This window comes from Pseudopodoces humilis, chromosome 7, assembly GCF_049639895.1.
Source record: "Pseudopodoces humilis isolate 2021_Gansu_Grassland_sample_001 chromosome 7, ASM4963989v1, whole genome shotgun sequence".
NCBI lineage: Eukaryota > Metazoa > Chordata > Aves > Passeriformes > Paridae > Pseudopodoces > Pseudopodoces humilis.
This window is the reverse complement of record NC_142206.1, coordinates 11,066,238-11,088,258: the sequence shown is the minus strand read 5'-3', so window position 1 is coordinate 11,088,258 and position 22,021 is coordinate 11,066,238. Positions and strand designations below refer to the sequence as shown.

Sequence of the window (22,021 nt, the reverse complement as noted above, 5' to 3'; positions counted from 1 at the left end):
TGTTTGTTTGCCTTGTTATAAATACTAGTAAAGAACTGTTATTCCTATCCCCAGATCTCTGCCTGAGAGCCCCTTGATTTCAGAATTATAATAATTCAGAAGGAGGGGGGGTCTACATTTTTCCATTCCAAGGGAGGCTCCTGCCCTCCCTAGCAGACACCTGTCTTCCAAAACCAAGACACACAACAAAATAATTTCAGTATCATCTCTTTAGAAAACATTATTTTCCAAGACTGAAACCAAGAAATTGTACCAATCAACCAAAGTTTTTCTTCCCAAATTTATTTTTCCAGCTAATTAATTTGAAAAGAGAATAGACAGATCATGTTCTCTGTATCTTAAACCAGACTGAGGATATAAGGCCCTTGTCCCAGCTCTCCAGTCTCAGAAGGACGATTTCAGTCTCTTTTTTCTTCTGAAGGATAAGGTGTTATCACCTGTAACAGGAACTCAACATAAATTCAAATAAAGAAAATAATTTACTATAAAATCAGTTCATTTTCCCTCGAGATTTCTGATTTTCATGTAGTTTCTGATTTTGGCATTTTCTGGATGTCTCAGGTTTTCTAAACTTCACAGTCCTTGAGAATTCTATATGCCTACGGATTCCACAGGGGTGAGAATAAGGCTGTGAAGAAAATAAGGGAGAATTTACCTGGTTTAGTAGTGATATTGCAGGAAGAGTTCCCAAGCCAGTCAGTTCAGATTTAATTATAATACAGGAGAAAGTACCAGGGAATGATTTATATTCAAAGGGGATTATGGCTAACACTAAGCTGTTTACAAAATCAATGGGAACCCAGCACAAAACAGATACAGCTCAGGGGGAATACAAATTGATTAGATTCCCGCGTCCAAGATGCAGTCCTCTTTTCCATGTTCCTCATTAATTCAAGATTTATGTGAATTGCAAAATAGATGTTCCAAGCTGTAGCGAACTCCAGTTATTTATTTTGTGTTAAATAAGAAAAAAAAAATTTTTTCATCAAAACTAAAATTCATTTGCCTCCTAACATTTAATGAGAGAGGATGGTTCAGCTTACCTCCAAATTCATCATCTGCTCCACATTATTGAATATCCAATAATGCCAATACTAACAAAGAAACGACTGGCATGATCTGTTAGCTCTCAGACTGAGCTGACAATTTCTTGGTATACCCAAAACACAAATCTAGGTACTCTTGACAACCAAAAAACAGTGTTTGGTAAAAGCTCTACATCTTCATAATATTCAGTGTTCTGTAGCCTTTTATGTAAAATTAGGAAGGTCCTAATTGCTAAAAAGGACGTTGTTGCACTGCAGCTCCAGTGTTGTCAAGCATCAGTTGCCTACCAGTCACAAGGGAGGTCATGTTTTAGCCCAGTTTGATATTGTTGTTTGTACACAAAAATCATCAGAGGAAAACCACTCACAGTGGCAGTGTCAGGCTCTGAACTGATTTTCATAGGAAACAGCAACTGAAAATTGTGCCTTACATTCTTCCACAAACTGGATGCACTTCAGATTGCCACTGACCTTTTCACAATAGCACTGATTGAGCTAACTAGACTGAAAGTTGAAAAGCAAATAAAGTCACCAAAGGGGTAATGGGTTAAAAAACCTCCAAAAGAGAATAGAAGGCCTGACCTTCAAAGGTTAATGTTACTAGTGCCAAAGTACATGCAGGAAACCTTTCATGATTAGAACAGTGGTTCTTAAATAGACATTATATCATTCCAGTGAAACGAAGTGCTTAACCAAAAAATAACTCACACGCATGAACCTGGCCCTCCACGCACGACTGGTATCTTAAAAGACTAAACCAGCTGAATTGGTTACACAGATTCCAATTTTTAACAATGATCTTTATCTTCCCACAGGCTTGCCCGGTTTTCTATTTTGTCAGTTAAGTGACAATACAAGTACAGCAAAATTCCTCTTGCCTAAGAAACTTGCAGTGGAAAACAATGTCCATATTCTAGGAGTAAGGAAGAGTTTTGTGGAGAAAAACTAATCAGGATCATTCCTACTCCTGGAGGTGAGAATGCATCAACAACAAGCTGCCATGGCATCCTCATATATGCCAACTAACAACACAGTCCAGACACTGGGGAGCACTGAATCAGCTCTGCACAAAACTGTATTTTACTGCCTTATGGATAGGGGACTCAAAGTTAGGAAACAAAACACTCAGTGATCTTCTCCTGAGGGAACAGAAAAGGTGTGAATGGCAACAGCTACTCCTCAAACACCCACCACGATGGCAGGTCAAACTCCATGACCTCCTCCCTGAGAAGCAGAAGCACCAGTAGGGACTGTGTCCTGGCACTAGCACATGGCAAGCAGAAGGAGCATGTGGCCAACCTGCACCATGGAGGTTTGCTGCCCCAGGAAACCACCTGATGTGTCTATGCCTAGAGCCAGCCCCAAGGCAGACAGGTATTCTTCAATGCAAACTCTTTGCAAGTTAGATGTTCTCAGTTTTTGCAAAACACAGCATGTCTCAGAGCTAACACTTACTCACTCTCAAATCTGAAAATGTGTATTCATATAACCATCTCAGCACTAATAGCCACCAAGATGTACAGACACAGCCTCTGTTGAAAGCTTAAAGGGAAAATACGAGTCCTAAGAGATAGGGAAGTAAAATAATAAAACAAAAATGAGAAGTAAACAATCCTAAGGAAGATGAGAGACAAAAAGGAGTTTGCATTTTTGCATTGTCAGTTTTATCCCAATTATTTTCAAGCACTTTCTTAAGCTTGTAAGTGGAGAGAATATAATTTTCTACTATTAAACACATTGATCCCTACAGGGACACGTTATATGCCTCATGCATATAAGGCATACACAGCTTCAGCAAGTGGGTTCAGGACAAGATATAAACACAATGCAAGATACAAACGATACAAACATCTTCAACAGAAGCAATAAAAAATTAGGATAATATAATGCAACTAATCAGAAAATATCCATAGCAGGAAGGAAAACTAAGATTCTAATTTAGAAATTAAATTTAAAATTTCAAAGAAAGTGATAAGGATAGACACTGAAAAATTTTCTAGTAAACACCCGAAGGGTATTTTGAAATTTATCCTATAGGCATGAACAACAGATACACCAACTGGAAAAATGAGAAGGTATCCTTTTTGGAAAAAAACACTGAGTACTAAAATTATTATAAGAGTCAGCAAATCAACAGGAAACTAACATCAATATAAGGATTACCTTTGCAGATGCTGTACATTTGTACTGATTTCAATTATTTAAATCAAAGTCTCGCTCTTTTTTATAACTCTTTTTACCAGCCTCCAAAAAGATACAGGTACACAGAAGCAGATCATTAAATAGGGGTAGATGTATTAGAAAAATACATTTTTAAGTATTTTTTTAGAGGCAGCTACCTGCCTAAATGAAATGGATTTGTCTGTCAAAAATCATACAGACTATGAGGAATTCTCTTTCTAAAAATTAAATATGTACATGAATATTTTATAGAACGTCTGCCCTCAGCTGTCAATAACATTTAGAAAATAAAACTGGAAAAAAACCCAAAACCTTTTTTCTTGCTATGTAAGCATTTTGATTACTTTTCTACACTTACTTCAGCTGCTTTTGTGTTATTATTGTGCTGTTCTTTATAAAATACCTGCATCCAGTAAACTTCACAATACCCTGGAAAAACAAAAAAGGATGCTACTACCACTATTATTCCAGTTTCCAGGTAGTAAACCAAATGAAACAAACCTGCCCAGATACACACCACTAAACACACAGATCTTACATACAAGTGGGCCTAGATTTCTCTTCTTACTAGAATGATGCAAGTGGAAAAAAGCAGCCTTATTTTTAGTTTCAATTCAAATACATGTCCTCATACAACACAATAACATTGTTGTTTTGCTTAAATAAATCTATAAATATATTTCCATAAATGAACTTCATTAAAAAACCCCAACTAGCTGAATTTTTATGATAATAAAACTTAATACAAATACGTTAAAGAAATATGTCTATATATTAAATTTGTTGTCTAAAATTGTCTAAATATATAAAAGTTGTTATATGCTAGTATATCCCTGGCTGCATCTGGATAATGTCAAAAACTCAATGACTTTTAATAAATTCAGAATAGACTGCACTTAACACAGACCTAGCTTGTACCAGCAGCATACAACTCAATTCCACTTTATCTGAAGAGAAACCATAAGGAGAACTGCTGGTCAAGGATGAAAAATATGCATACTGAAATACTAAAAAAAGAGTAGAGAGCAAACCAAATAGCAAAGTCCAAGGTTAACAATAATGCCTTTTCCAATAATTTCTGTGCTTTGTTTTTCACGTGCACATTAACTTTGGATACCTTTGGATAACTTTGGTTAATTACCAAAGTCCTTTACTAAATTTTGCAGGTAAAAATGTGTCAGTATAAACTGACATTTGTCATGGGTTTAGAGACTTGTACTTTTAGAACCAATTTTGTTTACCTTCTACTGGAAAAAATGTATTTTCACATAAAGGAAAAGACAATAGCTTTTATAATTATTATTACTGGAGCAGCCTCCAGCTATGCTATCACCAAGGGCAAGACATACTTGCTATTAAAAATAACTTTAAAAAATATTTTTATAATAAGCCAAATTATATCTTCCATTTGGTTTTGGTGTTTTGTCTGTTGAGGTTTTTTTCTACTAAAGGATAAAATCCTCATTTCCTTCAGTAGCTTCAAAAACAAAAAAATCCATAAAAACTGCAGAAAAAGGAGCGACTGTTTCGTTTATTGCACTTTTTTGTTTTCTTTTGCCACTAACTTCAGGTAGTGTAAATAATTTAAGATTAATCATATAACTGGCCAACACAGAATATCGGCTAGATGCCCTTTTCTGGATGCAGCAAAGCTACTGTATTTTGACTTCTATTATAAAGCCTGGGCACTGTAAGTTTCCTGCCCCACCAAAGCCATCACCTTTTATTTTCATCTCCTCTGTAAAGGTGTCACTCTCCTCATCTGTTACCTTCTCCCAGGGTGGGTTGCTGTGGCTCCACAGCCAGGCAAAGTGCCACATTGTCCTCAGGGTCACTACCTACTTCTGGCTCAGTGTCTCCTCAGGAAGCACCACAGCCTCAGACATACTTGTACCAAAGCAGCTAAAATTGCTTAAAAGCATTTAAAAATTTTTTCTTTGAGACACCATGACAATGAGAACAGCTCCCAAGGAGTTTCATGCTATTTTTTCCCAAGATTTGTAACACCTATACACAAGCCTGAACAAAGTGATTTTCTACACTCACTTCACTGCATCTGTTACCTCTGGTCTCTACATTCTCTAGCCTTAGATCAGAATCCTCCACATCCTTCCTATGGGTTTCCCCAGCAAATCATGTTTTTATTCTTATGTTCTCAAAACTGAGGGAGGTGGAGGGTGTTCTTTTCAGTCTGTAATAGATCCTGCTGTAGAAGAAGTGCATTTGTTTCCCTCTTCTGACCCACCCATGCCAACACTTAGGCAGCCTCAAAAACAGATCTGTTGCTCTACTATTGCTAGCAGAGACTTTGAAGCAGGCAGATGACATCATTTACAACATGCAATTTTACAGTCTGAATCAAGTCCAATCCAACATTTTATCTGTAAACTGGTTGTGAGAACTTCCATTTGGAAAAGGGACTCCATGGCCCCAGATCATTCTTTGAGAGTAATTGAGACAGAATGACCACCAAACCCACACATCAAATTTCTTCAAAGTAGATGAAAAAAATGTTTAGCAGAATTTAAAAGACATTCTCTTTTTCTCATTTCAAGACATTAAACAGTGCAAAATAATTGCCATCTCTGCAAACCCAAGCACTGCAAAAGGTAACCAGGTAACCACAGAAACTCAACAACATCTAAAAGGACCCTTCAGTGCTTTTGATGCAGGTCAAGATGACAGAATCAGAAAAAAATTTGGTTGGAAGTTAAATGGAGGTTTTCTGTGCCAACTCCCTTTTGAACTTCACAGGTCACTGAGAGAGATGCAGCTGTCAGACCCCAGGTAACTAAAGGCTGTTGTGTTGCAATGGGAAAACTCCATTCCCCATATATACATAAACACTTACATGTACACATGTCATTTTTTTTAACTATTCTAGTTATGCTCCAGATTTTTGAAAAAGCCCAACTTCAGCACCTCAACCCTTAGGTTTTGAGAGCTAAGTGCACCATTTTTAGCAACTTGTATAAAAGCCCGGGTAAGTGGCTTCCATCCAAGCCCAAGGAAAACCTCCTCATTATATACAAATATTTCTCAGTATTTTTCAGTCCAGTTCAAACACAAGCAAACTTCTTCATCACTAGAAGAACAGTGCTGATTTCTTCTTTCCTTTGCAGCCAAATGTTTGATGCAGGCACTTATCTGGTTTAAGCCACCAAAATTCCATGAAAAACTCTTTCAAATGTCTCCCCTTTTCATTGATGCCAGCAGGAATGTGATATGAGCTATACTGTATGATAATTTGAAAAAATAATTTTGGGAGTATCAGAAAAAATACAAGGACTTAATGAGTAAAGACAAGCAAAATCTCTTTCTGTTGACAGGGTGTAGGACATACATACCCCCACTGACTGCATGGATTTCTCCCTCTTTCACAGTTGGAAGAGCTATGGGGACAAGTTGCTGTAAAGGTGTAGCAGGATGCACTGCCTGGAGTGGGGGTAAAACAACTGGAACAATGTCCAATTTACAGAGCTGTCTGTGGCAGAAGGAGAAGGGGCCTCTTGCTGCTTTTGGTGTTGAATAATGCTGAAACCAGCCTGACTCATCAACCCTGAAGTTCAATCTCCTGACAGGGAGGTGAAGATGTGGCAGACTTGGTAAAGTACCTGATAAAGGAACCAACAATGATACCAATGGTAACTAGAGATGCTGGGCTTACACAGCTGGCCAAGACACATGACTGACGGTCACTTCATATTATAAAAGCCCAATCCCACTCTTTAATGGCAAGGCCTTCTAACACATCCCTCCTTGGAGTTCATGCAGAATCCTCCCTTGAGTGGGGACATCCTGGTGAGTAAGCAAAAGAGATGTGCCCGCAGTCATTGGTACGGGTGAATAACATCAATCTCTACTGAATAATTGCTTTTGCTAACTTTAATATAATACCTTCAGTATGCTTCAAAAATACTGTGTTACACTATATTAGTAGTCACAGCTACCTTTACTATGTAGTAAATAATTCTGATTAACATCTTTTAGTCTAAGCACTATCATGATAAATAATTTATTTTTATATAAATATATATATATGTGTATGGTTTCCCATCCTTAACCCCATGGAACAAAGTTATATTAAGGTTCAATTACATCTACACAATCCTTTGGACTCAAACTTCTGACCAAGTCTGATGCTAAGCCTGGATCCAGGTGCATCAAGAACTCCTTTCTGAGTAAGAGTTTAGAAAGCAAGGGGGGCTTTCCTGCACCTCCTGAGTAAACAGGAGGGTTTCTAATAAACTTGGTCTGAAGCTCCTTTTCTGCACACAACAAAGGGTCATTACAGTGAAAAGGAACATGCAATAGCCTTTTTTTCTCCTACTGGTCAGCTTTTAAGTCAGATTCTACTATGATTAGCAGCCAGCAACATGACACTGGGTTTTCGTTAACCCATCTATCAAATTATATCCTGTACAATTCAGGAGAATGCAACCCTAACATGTAAGAACATTTATTGATTTGGGGACACAAGATCCCTAATCTCTTCATGTGAACAAAAATCTCAAGATCCTCAGAGCAGAATTTTCATTGCCATCCTGAAAGGGTGATGATGTTTTTTTTCCTTTAATAGCAATGATTATAATTTGTTCAAATGCGAGTTACTCACACTGTAAGAACTGACAGTTGCAAGCCTGAATTCCTTGGGAGCCATAATTATTTATGACACTTTATTACAACAATATGAAAACATATGGTTACCTTATTAGAAATTAGAATTTATTTTCATATAAATCTCAGCATGACATTATACCAATAGAACTAAAGTTACTCCAGGGAATGGCAAGTAATTCCACTTTCCAGGTTTCTGTAGCTAGAATATGATTTTGAACTAAGTAACTTGTAAATATAAAAGCAGCTTTAATAACAGAAATAAACTATCCACAGCCATGTAAGGCACAAACATCACCTTCCAACAAACTCTTCAATCTTCTTAGGATAAAAATTTTAGTATTTCACTTAAAATCTTTCCGTCCACTGGCAAGAATATAATCTCTGCCTTGAATTTACCACCAAACAATGAACTTAAGAGGGAAAGGGTCCATTTTGGTTTTAGTTCAGTCTCCTCCACTAGCAGCTCATAGCACAAGGAATCTGCAGTCTCATTTATTAAAGTCCATATATCCATAACGGCAGGACACCAACTGACAAGTGCCTGCCTTTTGATCATGTTATTATAGAGGAATTTGAGTTCATGTGATCCTTAAGGGTACAATTTTAGATAAAAAGTCTCTCTCTCTATGGAAACAGTAGGCAGGACAAACATACTATTTGTATTATATCACCAGAACAAGTGACTTTCACTGATAAATAGGATCACCTACATAGCAGAAGATTAAATTTGACACTGTTAGGTAACTGAAATCTTAAAAAGTAGGTCAACAAATGTTGACTTCACCTTTCAAAGAAAAGGTGAACTTTTAAAAAAGCAACCTGGCTTCAAGTTTATAAAAGGCAGGCAGAGGGGTTGTTTGGGAGTTTTGGCATTGCAGGGGTGGTTTTGGGTTTTGCGTTGTAAATATCCATGAGGACTTTGTTCCAACTGAAACACTGCCATTAATGTTGTCTTTAATGTCAGAGGTGAAGATTTGACTTTAACACTTTTAGATTCTTCTCCTGCCCTCCCCTTTTCTATGGATTCCGCACAGGGAAAAAAATCAGTGCATTTACCATCAGTATTTGTCCCAGCTCCTGAAATTCATGAAATGTATGCACAGGTCTGTATAGGTATATGTATCTGTATCCTCACACCTATGCACAGAATATAAGTTTATCATAGCACACAAAACAGTATCTGCAGGAAACAGATGTCCTGCAATGCAGGTTTTCTGAAAATACAGCAAGCAGAAGGATTATCATTAAAAGCTGATCCAGAAGTCAAGTCAATGGACAGCCATCCAAAACCACAGCTGAACATCACTGCTACACAGTGGTTTATATGGTACCACATAATGTCACCTCTCAAGCCACAGTGTGGCGAAATTACAACAGCTGCAGTGAAATCACTACAGAGGAGGAGAGGAAAACTAAACAAAATTCACCTTATTTTATAGAGCAAGAAAAATACCACCTGTGAAAACTCAGTGGATTGCCAGCAGACCTCTACTAGCTACTGGCCTGATCTCAAGCAGAGAAGAAACTCTCAGCAGCCTCTCTCAGAGCCATCACTTCTGTGGGTGTTTTCCACTTTTTTTCCTAGATGCCAAACTACCACAAGCATGCTGATAGTTATGTCCTTGTATTTGGAACTACATCATTAATCTAAAAAGGTTACTTTTTCCTGATGTCTGCAATAATGGGGAAAAAACCAACCCATTGTCTTCTTCTGTGTGTCGCAATTTTTTTTCTAAGTGACCTTCAGAAAACAAACATTTTCTGACAAAACACACACTAATGGACCTTCAGAACAGATATTTTCAATATATTTACATATCTATCCTTCTGTAATGAATTTCCTGAATACATGTGGTACCAAGTTCAAAGGAAAAGAAACTGAAAGCAAGAAAGACCACTGTATGTGTCTAGAAGGTACTTGCAAATTACAAGGAAATAAAATATGGTTTTATTTTTACAATACCTAGCAACAGAATCCTGAGATTTCAAGTACACCAAGCAGACATTCTGCCAGGCCCCCATGCTGCATGCTTGGATCCATGCTCAGTGGAAAATGAGCACTCGGTCTTCTCACTAAGCTTGCATTTGTCTTTACTTCATCTTCTCAAAATCTGCCAAGCCCAGTAAAATTATCATAACTCTTCCTCAGAGCATGAAGTAGGCAGATTTTCTGAATTTGGCCAGCATTTCAGAGCTTATGTGACATTTTTTTGAAATGAGCAATTTGTTAACAACAGATTAAATAACATTTTCGGAGCACAGAAGGGAAAAAGCAACTGAGTCATGTTCCTTCTGAAAGTCATGTGTGCATCTAGAGAATTCTATCAAGTTCAAAAATTGAATGAATTTTCACAAATATCATTCTTTAAGCTGATGTAAAAGCACTAAGGTGAGGGTCAGGTCATACAAGAATCATCCTAGAAAGCATACTTAAGTACACAGGGAAAGAATACAACACAGTCATAAAATGAGGATACTCATCATGCAGGTTCACTTTAGTCAGTGAATCTTTTCATATGTAACAAGTTATCACAGAACATTCTTTGGTGACACTGGCTGAGCACATGCTGTGAAACATGACAAGACACTTGTGGTAAGGCACTGTACTACTTTTATGAGATGCTTCTTGCGGGCATAAAGGATGGCTAAGGTTAATACTGATTTTCTTGTTCCATGCACTCTTGTCAGTGCGAGGAAGCGTGCATTTGTCCTGTGCTATCTATTCCACTTTAGATTTTAGCAGTATTCACACCAGATCAGATCTCAACAGCAACAAGGTAAAAATCACTTTTGTACCAACAGAACTCTGCAGGTAGAAAGGGGCTGTAAATTTTTCAAGAAAAGAAGGTAATAAAGAATGGGGAGCTGAAATGTGGCAGAGAAATATTATTCTTTTCCCCTTCACTGTGAAATACAAGCAGAAATTTTTCTTTTCAGAAGACATGGCCCTTTGCCTGTTAGCATCTAAAAAGCGAGCATCATCATGCTAGCTAGCAACAAGCCTGGCTTTCAGCTGATGAGACTTAATTTTCCTTTCTTTATCATCTCTGAGCTTCAGACTCATCATGTGCTGACACTTTCTTTTCTCGTAGTTTGCAGTACTGTCCTATTATTTGCAAAGTAGTCACAGACTGGAGTTTTTCAACTCTGAAGAAGTACATAAGTGTAAGTGTGTAAGTATTTACAGGTCTGCTGCACACATCACACAACACATCTGGAACAATCAGCGTCAGACAGAGACTCAAATGGATTCCCCATTTTGGTCCTGGTTTTGCCACAATCTGCTGCCCCATGTGGCACTAACACACATGCAACTTCCAGTGCTCAGCACAGGTGTCCATCTGTCATGTCCTGAAAACCCAGAGCTGCAAGTGTGCACACACTGCTGCAACTGGAATGCTTGAGTCCCTCAGGCCTTGGACTTGGCTAGCTCACTTGCGTGAGTCCCAGCATCTATCCATGTATACGTGACAGAGATAAAGGGACACTGGTTCAACACTTGTGACTATCCACAGCTGTAAGTAAACCTCAGACCACATGATTAATAGCAATGTTTCTACACATCTCTTTTTAAAAGACCAATGCTGTAATTATGTCTTACATATGCAAGACAAGCAGCCAAATTTCAGAAAAACAGAAAAAGCCCAACTTTTCTGGTTTTAAGTAAAACACAATGCTTTTGTATAACATAGAGAATCTCCACTTACCTCCTTCATTCACCACAAGCTTCATTTACTTGTTAGCTTTCAGAAATTGTCTTCCCTGAATACATGTTATTTCAACAATGGAATACATACAGTGAGTAGTTATCTTATATGTACATCTCAACATAAGAAGCTTCTAAGTACTTGAAAAGCAGTTGCTGAGAATGAATAGTGAAAGCCTCTCAGGATTTTATTATTTATTTTACATATTTGTTGATGCCAATTATCTGATAAAATTTAGAATACTTTTAATTCTTTTTTCCACTGTACTGATATATGAAATGTTCAAAATTATATGCAAAGTGAATATGCAAAGTTAAAAAAGAGACAAATACTTATCAAAAAGCAGAGCAGACTCAAACACAACACTTCAGAGATCTTACAAAATGAAAATGATGACAAACTCCAGCAGGATAAAAGAGTGTGATTAAGAGCAAGCAGAAATAACAGTAAAATCATAGGTAACATAAAATAATACTATACATCACAATTCACGTGCACAGCTACTTCAAGTACACTGGAAGAGAGGAGACATCTGGAAAGCTACAACTTAATGATCTGGAGCGCTCTGAACTAAGGTGCCACTTACCAGCACATACCATGAGTTTGAAAGAATTTAACCTTCAATCTCAAAGGAAACAGTGATCTCATATGTCTTAAGTTTAAAGGCACAGCAAAGCCAAAGACAAATTAAGGAGCATAAGATATTCCTTGCTTCCATAGGTGCTTTGCATGTTTATTACTTGTTGCTCAGATGTTTTGAATATTTAATTCTTAGACGCAGAAATTCAAAACAGTAATAGAAAAAATCCACCCCTATACTATTTCAACCTCCTGCTAAACTGTACCTTCAGATACATGCCTTTGTCCTCATTTGTTTAAATCACAGTTCCAAACTGCATTTGAGACTATTGTACAGCCAACTATGAAATTATTCTATTTAGCAGAATAAACACGTAGATGAGAAGAATGAGGTTAGAGAGGCATAAAAAGAAATTTTGCGGAAAGCTGTTATGAGGAGCGAAAAGAAGCTCTTCACAGGGCTGAAAGGAGTCACCTCTTGGCTAATCAATTTGTCAGCCTGTAGCTCCCCTCGCTTAAGGGCCTCTCTTCTGTGTAACCTCCAGAGAACTACACTCCTTCTAGCAAATATATAATTTCATAAAATGCAGAAAGCGACACTCCTCTATCCCATAGCAAAAGCAGCTATTTGTTCTATTGCCTCATGTTTCACCCACACACAGAAATCAGGGATTTAATTTGCCTTTCCAAAAATTTATGCAACACAGACTCAGGTATGTTGCAATTCCTGCTAGTTTCTTTTAAAAAGCTCTTTTTTCCACCATCACTACCACTAATGTACTGCCAATATCTCCAAAATTGCTTGGCTCAGAATGTTTCCTTTTTTTCCACAGAAGAAAAAAGGGACAGTCTAGATAAATGGAAATACTAAGCACTGTCATTATTTAAAACAGAAAAAAAGACCACAGATAATACTAGATTACATATCATAGCTGATGAACAGCCTGTCTTCTGATGTCCAACCAGTCCTCATAGTACGTATAAAGCAGTTATTCAGATTTCTGTATGAAAAAGTTTCTCTCTATACACAATATATCTGCTGCCTACCTTTAAGAACACACGTAGGAACTGTTTTTCCAGTCACTGAAAGTGAATATAAAGGATCATTCAAATTATTGTTTGTAGAGAAATTACTAAGTACCATAAGATTTAAAGCTGCGCTATACCAAACACATTTATAATCTGCTATTTCAAGCCATTCTGTTCACTTGCATATACCAAAAACCCCTTTTATGAATGCAGGATCATTTAAGCACAATCCAGGCATGTATTTTTTTTATTCTTACATCCTTAGTCCTTAGTATTTCAATTCTTATACTGTATTTTAAGAGCTTATCCAAAAAAAACTATCCCCATCCATCACCAGTATTACTGTAAAAACAACCTAGGGAAATATTTTTTACAGAGTAGTTCAGAAACTTCCTATGATGGTCAAAAGGTTAAATATCACAGCCTGATATACAAGAGTATCAAAAAAAATAAGAAAACCCATCCCACAATGCAAAGGCAGGAAGGAATGTGGTATATACTGAATCATCAATTTATTTATTTATTAAGAAGTACATCACAGCTATGTTTAACAAGCTCTAGAAACCACTGAGAAACAAAAAGGAGAGTAATACCCCATTGGATTCATTCCTGTGATCACATAACACATGAACAGAACTACCTCAGCTACAATCTTCTCAGAAATAGGTCTCCTATGCATCGCAGGAAAACCATTTCAGTAGAGTACCTGTCCCACAGAAATACTTCAGGAAGGACTGCAGCTGATCAATTTTTCATCCGAGCCTCAGTACTCCTTCACATATTACTGCTTACCTGCAGAATTCCCACTTGCTAAATTAATGCTTATAAAGGCACTGTTCTCTAAAAAATATTTTAGAAAGTAGGTGCTATTGTCTGAAAAACAGTGTTTTAAAATTTTTTGTGACAGTGTGACCATGGTGTGCAAAGACAACTGCAACAATGAAATAACCCTACAGACAGGGGGCCCAGCACCACTTGTAACCCTCAATACCTATTTATGAACACAAAAAAGGTCCCTGTGATATTCATCAAAATGAAACTGAACTTTGCAATGAAATTAATTCCTCAACAATTTATTTCATATTATGTTTTTAAGTAAGCTGTTCGGGAAATGGATCTTTGAATATTTTGTTTACCTTCACAATATGCAGAGTCCCCTTGGACAGAGAGATAACCATTCTTGCATTCACAAGTAGCTTTTGTGTTCCAGTTTTTGCACTCTGAATTTTCACCACACCTGTGTCCCTCTGCACAGAAGTTATGGCCTAAAACACAAGGAACATTCAACAAGGTTTTAAAACATGTTTAGTTCAGATATTAAGGTATTTGCATTGACAGTATCACTCAAAAACGGTGTCATTTTATATTCCAAATTCTCTCTATAAACCTAATGGGTGCATGCAGGCATTTTGGATTTCTCCATCAATTCATTCTCAGAAAAAACATTTTCTTTGAAAAGGTATTTGTATTAATAGTCTTATTCAGGAGAAAATACAACTCCAAAGTAGGAAGCAATGACAATTCATTAGTGTTCTACTGAACCCACATAGCATTAAGTCTCTGATTATCAGGAAGTGCAATGCTAACTTACACCAAAAAGACAATAAAGTGTAATATAAAAAAAAAAAAGCCCTCAAAATTCTCTTATTTTGCATAGCCACATGTGCCTTTAGTAGAGCAAAATGAGACATTGCACAAAATTGTACCAGTAGTCAAAGCAACCTCATACACTGCCTTGTAATTCTGTCATCAAAAATCAGCTGGATTGTTTCTACAGCTTATAATTATTCCATACATCATATTTTATCAAGGAGAATTTGTATTAATCTCTCCTTTTTCCTTCACACAAATTCTCAGTAGTTTCTTTGTGAACAGTTTTTTTTTATTCCATACAGTCATTTCTAGAAATAGGATGAACTTTCCCACCTCCTTCTGTAAAGGTACAAGTGGCTGAAGTTCTTTCTTTCCGAATTTCAGTATTTCTCAGAGACACATCAACATCTTTCTCTGCTTAAGTCCAAAGTGAAAGTAATTTTAACTTCACCTCTAAAGGCATTCCGTTGGAAGTTAAGAAATAACTTACAGAATTTGACAACAGGATCTTTTTTCCTCCCTCGACTGATGTATGTTTTATGGATTTTCTCTATTAATATCCAAGAGTCAATTTCTATTTGCCTGAGATACATAAGTAGTCATTTTGGTAATTCCTATTTTGTCTCCATTTTCTGTCCTGGAAAGATGAAAAGCAGAAACCCAGACATAATATCATCTATTGGTATTCCAACTTGCACTTATCTGAATACCAGAGCAGTTTCTGCCACTTGTGACTGGTCATAAAGGAGTGAACTGAAAGTCCTAGCTCATTGATCATAAACTTCCTAACATCCCCTAAAAACAGCTAAGAAAAACACAACCCGGACTTCTAACATCTAAATGCCAGATTCAGGTCTTTGTTCATATCCCTTGTTTTGATATCCTACTTTAATGTATTTTTACATACACACTTTAGTGGTCTACTGATTTAACACTCAGGTGTGCAAGTTTAGTGCACTCCAAATTTATGTGTCTAATCGCCTAATGCTGAGTTCAGAGGTAATTTTTTTTCAAAATGTTAACATTTGTTAGCAGTGTCAACATCCAATTCTACACTTAAACATCGAATTAATTTTATTCACAGCCAAGGTATCTTCCTTGTGCTCAATTGGCTCCTTCTTTCATTGTAAGCCAGCTTGTGAAGAACCAATTCCCTTAATGAAAACTTCAGTTATCCCTTCTAGGCTTTACTCATTTCACAGTTTGGTAAAAACAATTCAAGTATTCCAGATCCAGCCTTGTCAAGCCCAGGTACATTTTAGACTGGTAAAATAGGGTGTCAACACACTGCCTTTAGTAACTCATGCAATCACAGTATTTGACTTCTCATTATTGCCTTTATAACAATAATTGAAACTGAACACTGGAACCCATCTCCTCAAACTTATCCCTTCAGTTTCTAGTTTATGCTCCCCACACAGGATTACTATTCTACTGGCATTCCAGATAACATCCAAGAGACAGTAAGTTTTATAAAATTTTCTTTGTCACTGTTTCCCCTAAGACTATGACACCCTAGTCTGTTTCCTGCTTCTTTAGAATAGTAATTCTCCTTTGATTTGATTATTATTGGGTCAGAACCTCTGTAACATATCAGCATATTAAGCTAGGCAGTATGAAAATATTACATGGTTTGTTACTCTGTCTCAGGGTATTTTGTTCATACTTAGCTATATTTCCCTCTCATCCAAAACTGTAAGAAACACATCTTCTTTCACAGCATGTTTTAGTTACAAGACTGCTGGCACAACTTTCTGCAACAAAATTCTATGTTTCAAGGTTCTTTTTATCCCAGTGAGTCAGCATTCTACCTTATGATCAACTCACAGAGAATTTAAGACTTACAATTAGCCAAATCAATGGCTTCTCAGAGTTAACTCTCATCGTAAGTCCCAGGTCCCAGATCAACTACTTTAACAGCACTTTTTCCCAAGCACAAGCTAGTGATCAATTTTCAATACCACATCACAGCCCTGTGAATCCTTCACTGTTTATTTACCACCTCTGATATTTATCTGTAGATATGATGGCTACCCTACCTATCCATTTTTTGCCACTAGAGCTGTCACCTGTATTTTAAAAATTCTTCAGGAAAACCTGCATTGCTTTTGTTCCCTTTATGAATTCAAATATGAACAGTCTCCATCCAGAATCAGGTTTTCAAGCTTGAAGGCCATTAAAAGACCATTAAACTAAAACTTTCAAATAAATATTTTAATATATTTTTATATCTAAATAATAGTTTAAATATTTTAATAATTGATTTCAATGTTTAATTTTTTAATTAAATTTTGAAAGTAGCTCCAGTTCTGTAACTTGAGAAAATAAAGGCTCTCAAGGACGTCTCATTTTTCTCCTGTCAGTAGGAATACACAATCATAGAACATCTACTACATCTCTAGATTGCCTTGGCATTTATTATTACAACAGACCTGTGAAACACTGTTGCCTATCTTAAAACTGCTGTCTAGAAGTGACTCTACTTTACTTTCCTATAGCATTTCAGCAAACTTGTTCAATACTTCTGTAAGTGGATAGTGAAAACCATTCCTGTTAAGAGCATTCATAGTGCTACAACATTTTATGTTACCAAGCTTTTACAAAACAACTGTAATTTAAGGTTAACCAGCAGGAAAAAAATATACCTGATAGAACAGAAGAGCAAGGGTTCACTCTACCTCTGTCAGAAAAAGCACATCATTGCTTGGATCAGAGGCTTTTACAGAGGTCTTTTTTCTTTTTTTTTTTTTGCAGCAAAAATGTAAGCTTAGCACTTCAAAAGAGCCTAAAAAATGCATATCAAGTGTGGTTCTTGGATTTCTTAGACATTGGTCTCCATTCTCCCCAGCTGGAATTTTGGAGCCAAATATCTGATTTTGATTAATCCTTTGGTGTGAAATATATCACAGGACTCCTTAAAGATGCCCACAGAGATGCCCAAACCACCTGCTGATACTGCAGTGGGATCTCTAAATCTCAGATGGGTGGGAGATAGCAGAGGGCATGCATCCTCATCTCCCAGCCAAAATAACAATTCATTGAAAATATTCAGCAAAGTCTTATCTGAGACAGTCAGATCCTCTCTAAATATAAGAATGGCTTAAAATGGAATCATCACATCTCAGCAAGCAGGCAATTGGAGAGGATTTAACAAAACCCCAGAAAATCTTAAATAGTTCTGATAATCTTAACTAATTTCAGGCCAGCACACATGACAAGGCAAGTATGAATTAAAATTACAGATGAATGCATTCAGAACAGATGCCAGAAACCATTTTCCCTGCGCATACACACACAATCATAAATGTGCACAACAACCCTTCAAAGTCATTCAAAACATTTTTAGATACTAGCAGGGGAATTAAATATTGAAGAGTGTGTTTAGGTTTTTGATGGGCCTGATGACCTCTGTTCGTTCCCAAAACATTTCTGATAACGTTACTCTCTTCCTTTATCAAGGCTGCTGAAATGTTTGCTCCATATTTTTCTTAAGAAATTTCTACTCCTTCATTCTGACTAGAGAATGACCATTAATAAACGTATTAAGATAATTAGGAAAAGAACGAGACACATGCTAGCAGCCATAAAACAATCACTTCTTCAGCATCAAGACCTGCACAACAGGCGAAGCCTTAGTAGCCCCAAGTCAGGTATCTCAAATTATAAATTTAATCTATTTTGGGACAACTGAACATTGCTCTTATTGTTCCAAGCAACATCTTCAAAGTTGTGGTTCCAGAGGCTGCTTTTGCAGAGCAGCAGTCTAAGGTGTTTTGTGCTGTCATCCAGTTTTTTGCATACCTAACATATTTGGTAATCTGGCTTAATTATTGATTATAAAATGCAACAACTCATTCAAGACTACAACTGCAATCAATACATTTTAGATCCATATCTCTTTCTACTTTTTTCATGGCCAACAGTAATGCACCTCTCCTTGTTTCTAAGAGTTTCCTTATAACTTTTGTACCATTTTCTATACTTCTTGCAATAGCCTCAGCTGTTCACATAAAAAACTGCAAAACCTCTGTTCTCTTGCTGTTCAAGATAATCTTCATTTCACTGCTTCACATATAGAGATTTCTTAATATAAAAAAAAACAAAAACCTGTCATAATTCTTCTGTTAAAAAGCACCAGCAATGTTCAAAAGTCCAAGGTAGTTTCAACCTCAAAATCTTTTCTACTGTTAGCATTTAACCCCACAGTTACAATATAAATATGTAAGGTAAATCTGAGGGAAAAGTCATAGAAGAGTGCTAAAATTTGAATTACCAATTATGCCTTTCCATGATCTGAATCAGTTTTTAATGAGTCATGTGCAAAGCAGCTCTCTGAACAGCAGCTTTTAAACCTTCAGAGACTGTGGTCCCAGAACCCAGTGGTCTGACATAAAACAGCAACTTCATACATTCTTTCAAGCTACTCTATGAATGCAGAGCTTACTATACAGTGTTTATCTATGTGCAATAGAATAATGGTAGCTACACAGGCTAACAAGCATAAAAAGATTTCTTCTTTTTTCAGATAGAAAGCTCTTTTAAATCCTAAGTAATGCTACAACTATGTTTAGAAATAAACTAATTCATATTTATCAGCTGCCATTAAATTTTAATAAATTTAGAACCTTGAAATAACTCCTACCTCACAGCAATAAATAGGAAAATTAAATTTCTGAGGAGTCAAATCTCAGTTTCACAGCCAAGAAGGCTGAGATGAGAAACATGCAAAACTGAAAAGCCTTCTTACCCTCTAACTGAAAGACTAAAAACCTTCCCAGAATAAAACAAAGCAGCACAAAGAAGAGTGGCAGAAGACTGATTTTAGATTTGAATCCTGTTCCCTGCTCTAAAATGTATGCTTCACCTCATCAATAAAATTTTCCCTTTCCTCCTAATGAGTATCAGCAGGCAATCTAAATCCATCAGTCCCACCCTATTACAGGACAGCAAATTATTTTCTCTAGAAACACAACTGTTTCATTGCTTCATCACACTCTTTCTTTTAAGAAGAGCACACCTGAAGTTGCTACGGCTGTTAAGGCTATTTTTATATATTTAAAATTGTGAGCATAACAACATAAAAGATTCCCTCATGGAATTGTATTTGAATCACTCATGCAAAGGAGAAAAAAAAATCCACTCTTTCAAAATTACACACTGTCTTCGGCAAGGAGAAAAACAGCTAAAGTGAACAATAAAACACTTTAACGACACTATTTTTTGTATTAGATTTGTCCCTGAGCTATAAAAAATGTACAGCAGGCATGTTGTAAGAAAAATGAGTGATTCTCAAAAGTAGTAAAAAATGTATTTTGTGACACAATTCTTTGTGAAACTTGAAAATTAATTAAATTTTCTGTAAGCCTAAAAGACAGTTTAATAATACCACATTGTCCAGCTGGAAAGTATAAAGTGGCCACATAGTTTAAGCAGACATCTATATTAAAGCACAGAGATGGTAAGGAAAAACTGGAGGTACTCTAAATAACAGTCAAGGATAGATTCCATATACAGATGTGGTGAGGTTGATTTATGCATTCAGTATATGAAATCAAAAAAATAAATTGTCATTTTAAAGCTGAGCTCTTCCATACTACTCTCACCTTGCTGTACACCTCACACAACCACTTCCCTGAAATCTAGTAATTGCCTCCTAGCAATATACTATTACCTTCTACTATACTATAATCTCATGTAGAAAGCCTGAAGAAGAGCAGGCATTCTTTGCTGTCTTTATCATTCCTACCATTTACAAAAAATAATGACTATCTAGGAAGTGCACCAACTCTCTGTGTAACAGTATTCAACTCTATTCTTTGCTGACTCAGAAATTCCATCTCCATAAACACCACAGATTTATGTTTTACCCTGCATAACCTAGAGCACTCATCTATTATTGTGGTAAGTACTACAGAAGTCGCTGAGGAGGGTACAGTCTCATACCACAGCATCATGAAGATTTTTAAGTTCTCTGCGGTTTTCTTTCCTTCTTTTGATCCCCTCATATTTATCCTTTCATTACATGGAAATTCCTTTACTGCAGCTAGAAAAGCACGAGATGCAAACCTGTCACCCTTCCCCAGTTCAGCAAATATATTCTGGAATTCTACAGAAAGTGAAATTCAGTAAAAGACTTCTGATTCCACAACTACAAATACTAAAAACAATACAAACTGCTACAAAGCCCACAACCTAGCAGTCACTAATATGCACTGAAAAACTTAACACAGAAGTAATATTCTTATTTAACATTGCTAGTAAATGCTTGCTAAATATTCTGTTGAATAACTTAAGGCTTAGCTAAGGGCTAATGCAACAAATTACCTGCATCATCATACATATAATGTGAAATTTGTATATGATGTGCAAATGATCCATGTGACCTTTCAACAAATAATTTTGCTTATTCAGGACAGCAATTACTACAATATGTCTTCCTTACTACTTTGACTTGGACAAAAAGGAAGCTGAATATAGTCTCTGAAGGAAATTGGTTTTGCAAACAAGAGAAGAAATTTACCATTTCCCAGTAAAGGATATTTTGGCACAGGACAGGATCAGAATCTGTGGCCTGCTTGCCATATCAGAGAGCACCTGTTTGCTTGATAAAATCCATACCAAATATTAAATTCTTAATAAATATCCATTTTTAACAACAGCACATGATAAAATTATATACTATCACTTTGGGTTGCATGCAACTGAAGCAAAAGTATCAAGCAGCATATATTCTACTTAAGATATAAAAAGCAACTTAGGAGGGCTGAATTGAATTTATACCTTTGTAAAGTTGACAAAATTAATCATATATTAGGCCTCACTTTTGAAAGAATTTTAAAAAGTCATGATGAAATACAAAAGAGGAGGTACTGTTTAGCAGTCAGCTAAAGCAGAACTGAAGTGAAAGTTTAATGCATCGAATTGAAAGCATCATGTACCAGAATTCCTAGAAAGAGAAAACACAATTCCTTCCCTTGCTTCTAGAGATCATCATATGTATATAGATATTCATCTTATATCATAAATAATGAAGTCAGTTTGGGGACAAATATCTAAAAAGAGTACTTACTACTAACAATAATATGGAGGTGAATAATTATGGAACTTATCTTCTATCAACTTTGAAGCTTTCATATTTTTAATCCTTTTAAGTAATGAATATAATTTTTCAGTACTGCACTACATCAAACTGGGCCATCTGTTAAGAAGTATCACTAATACATTGAGCCCTCTAAAGCGCAGAGAAGCAACATTTACTGGTTGCTT

General features: G+C 36.4%; 1 protein-coding gene across 4 annotated transcripts in view; it reads right to left on the bottom strand.

Annotated features, from left to right (window-relative positions):
• NELL1 (neural EGFL like 1) overlaps positions 1-22,021 on the bottom strand; it is a 337,439-nt gene that overhangs the window by 233,043 nt on the left and 82,375 nt on the right. For all 4 annotated transcript variants that reach the window (XM_088058095.1, XM_014260240.2, XM_088058094.1 and 1 more), the window contains exon 12: positions 14,299-14,427. In XM_088058095.1, the coding sequence (XP_087914221.1) occupies positions 14,299-14,427 (129 nt within the window). The remainder of the gene's footprint in view (positions 1-14,298; positions 14,428-22,021) is intronic.